At 47.3% G+C, this 8687-nt stretch overlaps 1 protein-coding gene across 1 annotated transcript; it reads left to right on the top strand.

Moving 5' to 3' along the window:
- Window positions 1-1461: 1461 nt before the first annotated feature.
- Window positions 1462-8450, top strand: LOC143377928 (sperm-tail PG-rich repeat-containing protein 2). Its single transcript, XM_076829734.1, has 9 exons — window positions 1462-1581; window positions 1826-1978; window positions 2326-2523; window positions 2634-2750; window positions 2813-2960; window positions 3078-3313; window positions 5354-5501; window positions 5566-5715; window positions 8440-8450. Exons 1-9 carry the CDS (start codon window positions 1462-1464, stop codon window positions 8448-8450), a joined length of 1281 nt encoding a protein of 426 aa, XP_076685849.1.
- Window positions 8451-8687: the final 237 nt, after the last annotated feature.

Genomic DNA, 8687 nt, shown 5'->3' with positions numbered 1-8687 from the left:
ATTGAATACTACTTATATGAATAAGTTAATTTAATTCGTTCAAAAGGGATATCTTTTTAACGTTAGGATACGCAATTAGGGAGTAATGCCAGGAGTTTTGAAGAAGGCTAATGATGTAGTTTTAAGTTTATGGAATGTGGACAAAGGTGGGTACGGTTTCTGAAAGCACGTACAATTCCATGAATCTGAAATTACGAAAATTAATGCTAAAACTAGCAATAACCTGGGATCTGTGATTTGTTCTGGGATGGAAATTTTGATTTTCTCACCACGACTAATTACACCCCTCGATTTCATAAATATACTGTTGCGGCGTAATTATAATATTTTATCAGGACTTCCAAGTTATAAAATGTACACAAATATTGTGTAAAAGAAGGAAATGGAAACTAAACATTTATTGTCATATAGCATATACGTTATATATTCCAGGGGCGTCCGGAGATTTTTTGCAGGGGGGGGGGGGCAACTTTAGGTTGATGGTAAAGAAAAATATACCCCTCTCGCTTTTTTAACCCATTTTATAGCGCTAATTTAATTAGAAATTTAAAAATATTCCCTTTTTAATACAAACTTAATAAAGATCAGTTTTGAAAATTAAGCGATTTTTTTTCAAAAGCCAGGGGGGGGGGGACAACTGCCCCTCTTGCCTCTCCTTCCGGACGCCAATGATATTTTCTATCACTTCGCATAATCACGCGCATCCAGCCAGCGCATTTTCACTAGCCCGGGCAGCCGCGTGGAAAAGGGTGCCTTCCCCAGTCTGCACTAGTGGTAGTTAGAACGATATTCTTGAGCCCAGTGTACGTTGCAATAGATCTCTTGAGAAACCGTCAAAATTAAGCGAGACGATAATTCGTGGAGTGATGCAACGAAAAGAGATATCACTTGCGGGGAATGTAGTAAGCCTTCACTGCGAGCGTATCGTTTTCAATTTGATGAGAACGATAATCTCTTATTCCAGCGTCAAAAGCGTTAATGGGATATCGCGTAACGAGAACGAAATTATTAACTGGCCCGGCCGAAAATTTATGCAAGGTGAAGGCTGTAAAAAAGTAGGTTAAAGAAGTGAAAACAGCGTCCTTCGGGCGCGAACAGAACCGCCGTTACAATTATCGCAAACAAATAATTTTTCTCGCTGCGGAATGATTCATTAGCGAAAGCAGCCGGTCGTCTCGCGGCTGTCGGATGCGCTGGGACTCTTTTTTCTCGTGCATATTATTTTAATCGTTATGCAACGCGAATAACGTAGCGTCAGTTTAATGAAGCGAGGGATGGTAGATCGAAATGCCATTGCGAGCGAAAGGAAATTGCCGAATATAAAACTAAATAACAGAGATACCAGATCGAGGGAGATTAGGTTGTCCATTGTCTTTTCCCCTCCATTGGCATATTTCACAGTTAGGCTACAGTTTAAACGATATTACATACGATTTAGTAAAAACTTAGCGTTGGTAGAATATGGCGCACGACAGGGCAAAAAGATTTCCAAAATTAATCATCCAAACACCCGCTGATATTGGTCCAGGAACTTACGATGTAGCTGATCTACCTGAACTTCCAGGACATCTTGGTAAATTTGTCAGTAACCTATAACATTGCGAATGTATCAACAGCGACATTTTTAGCTCACGTTCATCCCTTTTTGCGTGGATCAAAGCGGGAAACCGTAGCCGTATCGAAGGATGCTGTACTATTCCCAGCCCCAAATTGTTACAACGTGACGGAATCGCAGCGACACATTCCAGAACGTAGTTTCTGAAAGTTTCACCACCTACACTGAAATTTGCGTGAACATCAGTTGCAAGAATACCGATGATTTTAGGGAGGTGTCAGTATCGATTTCACCGATAGCAGGTTTAAGAGCCAGGTGTTCGAAGGGCCAGGCCCAGCAGAGTATGACGTGTCCGAAGATTTGCTTGAACAATGTCCGAGAAAAAGAACCCACCCTGGTACTTGGAGAGGTCCTGCTGGGAAAGTACTAATCAAACTTCAATCCCAGGATTACAGATTTATTTCCCTGGATCGCAGTAGACTAATAATTCCGATTGCAAACTGTAGCTTTGGCTAACGCGCCCCCCTCGTTCGATTATACCCACGGCCGCTTCAATCCCCTCCAAACTACATGGAGGGTTCCACGTTGACAAGTACGGTGTTCTCGTGAAGAATCCTCCCATCAAGCATGAGCCAACAGGCTTTTATAATATTTCTAGAGAGGTACAAAATGTCTTGTTAATTATGACGATGCCTCCTTCGTAATTAAAGAATCATTGTCTCACAGAATTCTTGATTTCTCTTGTTACCCTGCTCCTCTATAATCCCCAGGAGAGGAATCAAACCACGTTGATGTACAAAGGGAACTTTTGGAGTAGAATGACAGGTAGAACCGAACTGTCACCCTTCTTGACACCAAGTCCGGGAGATTACGAGCTCGAATTGAAGAAAACTGCTGCTCAGATACACGACGAGAGAGTAAGGGAGTTCAAGAGGACGACTTCCAGGCAGCTGCGCTACCTCGACGCTGTACATAGGAGACAAATGCTTGAAGTAACTTGAACTCGCGACAGAATCGCGAGTAACTTCGTGGAAGTTGTTCCTAATTGAAAATGTTGAGCGTGAATCTTTGCGCGCAGAACTTTCCAGCCCCAAACCGCTACAGCGTGAAGGGATCGTTCGATAGGTTCTTCAAGGTTCCTTGCAAATGCGACCGTTACGCAGTGGAACCACCCCCTTTCGGGTGCACTGAAAAGGTGAGACCTTTGCCTCAGCGAGCTTCATCCCTGATGCTTCAGGCGCTTGCCTTTCGTTGCAGAGGTTCGGGGACCACCCGAAATCTGATGGACCTGGTCCTGGAGCATACGACCCTCAGGGTCGAATGAAGTGTGTGGCTTCTATTTATCCTGCGCCATTCGGCGCTTGCGCTGGTCGTTTTCAGAAGATTACCGTGGATGTAAGTCCAGGTACTCCGAAGCTGTTTCATTTTTGAAATTCTAAAGCTTGCCAGAGGTTTATATTTTTCTACCCGAGGCACAGTAGGAGTGGCGGTACCTTATCAGACAAGCCCGTTTCCCTTTCAGCTCCCACTGATTATCAGTCGGACGTCGGCAACTTGGCTTACGAGTCGGAGAAGCGTTACAAGCACAGCTACGGCAGAACGGCTGGTCCCATCCATCTCGATAAAATCATTTTACTGGACGATGATGACGAGGATTACGGCGCTGCAGATTTTAAGAAAAGCAACGAAGAAAAGAAGTGCAGAGTGTACCATGCTGCTTTCAAGTCTAGAACGAAGAGATTCTCCAAACCTGACAAGGTAGTATATTTCTCCACGTTATGTATACACGTACACATTTTTTCCCTTTTATAATTCAATACAGTATCTTACATTATCCAATTGAAACCTAAATCGATACGAACGAAGCGAAAGGTAAAGCAGGCTCGGTTAGCAGGAACCGTACTGTACAACCAAAGCCAGCGCCTCCAGTCGACCACGTTCTTCGGGAGAGATGTCGCTACCATAACAGACTCTGAACTTAGCGGTGCCATTTATAAGAACAGTTTCATAAAAATACTCTAAAATCACCCTGCAACACCACGTTGAAAGGGAGACAGAGGATGCGTACAATTTCTACGTTCAAACTACCCCATAATCAGCTAAAAGGCGCGGCTTATAAGTTAATCAACCTCCCATGTCTCAAGTCATCCTCCTTCTATAATATCCCGCAAAAAAAAAGAGAGAAGCGCACCCTCCTCGATAGCTGACTCAGTCGAAAGAGGCAGTCGGCTGCGAAAGGGGAAATTGAAAATGTTAACCAGGAGCGAGCAATTCCCTTAATGAGATCGCAGGGGAGGTTCCAGCCAGTAGTCACAATAAGTCTGCGGTCGGCCAGGACCCAGAGGATTCTTTCGGGCTGGACGGAGACCCGTGGACTGGACAGAGCCAGGTAATCCTCGGTGCGCAAGGTAATCAGGAGAGGCCGGGACGAAATTAATGGCAGTGGATCGAAGCGATGCATCTGTACCCGGGGCGGTTCGAGGCCAGGATCCAATTTGCCCGTTAATCGAGCGACCGTCCAGCCGGGATTCGACGCTGCAGATAGGCTAGAATGGAGCAGCTTCGAACACTGAACAACACCGTTTTCGGTTCTGTCACGGTCCCGGCACTCGCCTATGGCCTGCTTTGATGTTGCCAGTGCAGCGCGTTCCTTCGAACGGAACCCTGGAATCCTTCTGTCGAGGTCGCTTTCCGGTTGGCCCCGCCTGAAACTTCTACGTCTGACAAGTGGGATCATAGAAATTTCATTAAACGACCTTCTTCGATCAAACTTGCAGCAATTCCGTTGGAGGATCCTGCTCGTGGTTTCGATTGCTTTTAAATGGCCCCTATTTCTGTGGCTGCGTGTAAAGCTTTAGGGACGATAGCTGCAAAGTGCTGCAGCGTGGTCCGAAGGGGAATGCGATGGCGTTCGATGCGCGTACTTTGCGCTGATCTACTAAAGATGAGCCGAATAATGTCAGGCTTTAATCAATTCCTGCTAATCTCAGCGAAGCTTCGTCCCAGGCTGCGGGGTTTACTGCCTCGTCGAGCAGATTTTACGCGCGACCTGCTCGTCGTTGAAGGCTACTGCGACGGGCAATAAAAGACAGGAAGACGGTGTCGTCGCGGGATTCTTATTTTCCCCTGGATAAGGCAGACGTCGGTGAGCAGGAGTTCGACGGGATTCGGGGGCGAGGCGTATTTACATAACGTAGGCAAGCGTCGTAACTCGACAGCGCCGGAAATGACGTTCCGCCGTGCTCTGCAGGTCATTTCCACGTAGAGGCGCGTGGCCGATGTAGCCCAGAGAAATCACTTCCGGCTCGCTGAGCCGGAAATTCGAGCGAATCCCTGGACCCCGGTGTCTATCCCCCTGCGATTGCGAAAAAGCGCGGATCGTCGCGAGTATCGAGCTTCGATTCGTTCCTGGATCGGCGTTGTCTCAAGTGATCGGATTATCGAGGGAGCAGGCAGCGCTTAATTGACTGCCGGACGAAGTAGTAGAAGAAAATTGATTTGCATGCAGCGATTCGAGCGTAATCGATTAGGGAGTCCAGTAAGAGTGACTCGGGGGAACGAAGGGAACGGTCGTCACTTTCGCGAACAGTGCAGCTGTAAAATCCATTGTTCGAGGCATTTTTACACTCGTTAGCTCTACAAACACGAGGGCGGAACTTGCTCAACAGGCATTGCTACCTCTGTCTTAGAAATCACTGTTTAGCAGACTCGTGCAGGAGTCCAATCAACGCCCCCCGATGAATGGCCCATTCCCAACCCCAAAGAACTCTAGGAATTCATATTATTCAATATTTATAGGTGGACATTCCCGATCCCGGTGCTTACGAGACAGCAACAGCCTTCAAAGCGACTCGTGACAGATGCGAGTTCCTCTGCCGTCGATCGGCTCCACCCTTCGGCACGCGCGACAGTCGACTTCCGAAGACCGTGGTCGTCCAACAACCTGGTACATCGATTAAACCCTTTCAGAACTACCTCGGAACCTCTCTAACCATTGAATCACTTTGCAGATCCCACGACCTATAAAGTAGCTACCGACATAGCGGAGAACGTGAAGGGTGGCGTGATGACGTTCCCTCGGAAGGCTAGGGATGCTCCACGACTGCCTGGCCCAGCGTACTACTGCGTAAGATCTTATCCCTGGCTGCCGAAACGTGACAGTAGAATTAACGTAGCGCGACGGAGGAAATGGCTTCGATTCAGAGCCCGTTCCCTCGCGACGCGTTTCGAAAATCGAACCCTCCTAGCCGCGGCTTCGCATATTTTCACATGGAAGTTTCTATTCTGCCCTGTCCGCTCGCGTACACGGTATTTACTTTGTTGTCACGGGCCAGGATATTGCGTGCTCGGTGCTCGCGCGGGCACGGGAATAATACCGGATACTTCAGATGGTGATGTATGAGGCACGGCCGCGCGTTACGAGATGGTCAGATGGAACGGTGGTCTGTATTACTCTGTCCAACGTAGTTCCACGGTGTCCGCGTGTAAAGTGGCTTCATAAATACTCCGAATTGAAGCGTGCCCCTTTTTCCCTCCTACGTGCGCCCCTTTACGGTCTCCGTCTGTGAAACAAATTCTTCCGGGCGCGTTACGTTTATCGTGGGAATGAAAGTTGTCCGGCGGATATGAATTTAAAAACTTTTCCACTTTGAATTATTCCAGTGCAACAAAAACTATTCGAAGAATAACATTGAAGGGTGACTGACCTTTGAGACTTCATCAATTTCTTCTCTTCTAATGTCATTCACAGATGCACCCGCTCGTTACGTCGTCCGTTCTCAGGAAATCATTCAACGCGGTTTTGGGAAAGCCGAAAGTGATCACGAAACTGTTGAAGCAGGAAGCACGAGGCCCAAGCTCGCGGTGTCCACGTGTAAGGAAGAAACTTCGGTGGTTCACTACTCCTTTGAAGGAATACCAGCATTGTCACTCACCTTGCATCCTCACCTAATGATTCCCTACCCCTGTAACGCGTTTGTTCGCGAAACTTTATAAACCTTTACGAATTTCATTGGAAGTAACAAGCGAGCTTTGATTATATCTATCGCTTCGTGCCGGTAGCTCGTCACAAATGCATTGACGCACTTGGAGCGCCATAATTGGACCATTATCGCCCCCCACTGGAAAACAATGCCTTTATTGAAATGTCACGACAACGTTTTCACGCAGTCATCAGGAACTCGCGCTGTTTGCGCGTCGTTCGCCCCTGTCACGCGCGAATTCGATAATGTCTCTCTTGCAAAATTTCCCCCGTATTATTCATTAATACACTGTCATTGTGCCGGGCCGCTGATGACGTGTCACCGGCAATCATCGGGGGCCGCGAGTTTCCCGAGCGGTGAAACGCGCCCCGCGGGTAACACGTACGCGGGAAATTTTTACTTTGGAGTGTGCATCTACGCGTGCCAGCTCGAGGACGCTTGGAACGAGGACGGCGAGGCATTCGATGATCCGCGAAAGCGGCCGCCGAAATTATGGAATTTCAATTGTAATGCCGCGTTGACGTTGGCTTTCATAAATCGCCCGACTGTCGCCGGCCATCGGCGCGAATTATTCCACGATGTTTGCAAAAACGCTGATCGACAACGGGCCGAGATTCATTCGATTACAATGTGTATAATAAAATCGTCGACGCGCAGGCGCGGACCAGCTCGCGCGGGATTACACGATGCAGGAATTGCAGCCGGATCGAAATCTGATTGCTGACGGAAGTCGCGGGGACGTGTCTGCCGACTCGTGTCACAAGCACAAAGAGGATATTCAGCTTGCCAAACGCAACTGCGCCGATATCGCGCGATGTTGTCGGAAAGCGGTTGCAAAATATTGTCGCAAATGAAATCTACCCGTTTCCGATTGTTCCCCAGTGGAGAATGCACGGGATTTGACAAGATTCCGCTCGGCTGATGGAAACGCGCCGCCCGATATCTCTATCGCTGCAAGTGGTTACCGATACGGGCAGCATTTTCGACATAACTAGGCCGATATATTATCAGAACGAAACGCTAAGGGTCATGCAAACGGGAGTTCCCATTCGAAGCTTGCTTGGCGTGGACTTTGATCGATGACTTTGAACGGGAACTCTTGTTGGACGTAAGTTACGGTTGCCTGGCATGTTGCGAGGGCTTCGCAATTTCTCCGAAGAATTGCCCGCATTTTTCATTCCGAACATTGGACACTCGCGGTTTGCCGGGGTTCTGTGCGCGGCGTTTCGGTGACCCTTTGTCGAAGGGATTGTCGCGAATGTATCGAAGGTAGCGAAATAAAAGCATCGAGAAGCAATTGCTCGAAGGGAGAAAGAGCTTGAAGCTGTCGCTAACTTTGTAAGCCAGTCATCCTGCTTTTGACCGCGTCACATGGCAATAAATACTTTAATTGCGACTGGAAGGTTCTCGTTTTTCCCGCCCTCGGCAGAAAGAATCCTTCAAGGGTGTTTAACGTCTCGTAGTTACTCTCGTAATTACTCTTCGTTCCGCGCGGCAAGGAAAAAAGTATGAAAGCCGAGAACCGTAGCAGTTATAATGTTTTTCTCTCCCCCATGCCACGTGAATATTTATGTACTGGCGTTCTGGCTGACGAACGCGGTATGGAAAATAAGAACACTTGAAATACTTTATCCGGCATCATCTGCTTGTACCGCACTGGGACGACGATATCTAATTTTCCACATCTATCTTTGACTTGACTGAATAGGAGATGTGTTTTATTATTACCGACGTTTTTCATTTGCAATCTCGCGGAAGAAGAGTATTATACAAGAGTGGTATGTTAAGTAAATACGCAGAGCAGGAATATCGCGTTATTTAAATCTTAGAAAATATGTGACGTTAAGCTAGCCAGTAGCCGTAAGTGCTACTCTAATTACTAAATGGCTATTCTATTTCCAGGTATCTACTGAATGAATAAATACATTTTCCCTCGACGTGACAGGCGACCTAAATTATCAACCCAACGCTGGACATATTGGCATTGGTTAAACTAGAATGCTAGGAATAGAATCATCTTCTCGCCATCTTCTTCATATTTGCCTCTGTTTTCAGATTATAAGGGGGTAAAAATTAAATTGTAGCGAACCCGACGAAATCGATAACGAAATCGAGGTCAAACTTTTCCAGTCCCCTCTGAATACCTTCCG

The sequence above is a fragment of the Andrena cerasifolii genome, chromosome 16 (assembly GCF_050908995.1).
Source record: "Andrena cerasifolii isolate SP2316 chromosome 16, iyAndCera1_principal, whole genome shotgun sequence".
Taxonomy (NCBI): Eukaryota; Metazoa; Arthropoda; class Insecta; order Hymenoptera; family Andrenidae; genus Andrena; species Andrena cerasifolii.
This window is presented reverse-complemented; position numbering and strand designations above follow the sequence as displayed.

Coding starts and splice junctions, on each gene's coding strand:
- LOC143377928 (XM_076829734.1), top strand. CDS start 1,462: ATGGCGCACGACAGGGCAAAAAGATTTCCAAAATTAATCATCCAAACA. Junction 2,751..2,812: donor CTTTCGGGTGCACTGAAAAG/GTGAGACCTTTG, acceptor CTTTCGTTGCAG/AGGTTCGGGGACCACCCGAA. Junction 5,502..5,565: donor CGTGGTCGTCCAACAACCTG/GTACATCGATTA, acceptor ATCACTTTGCAG/ATCCCACGACCTATAAAGTA.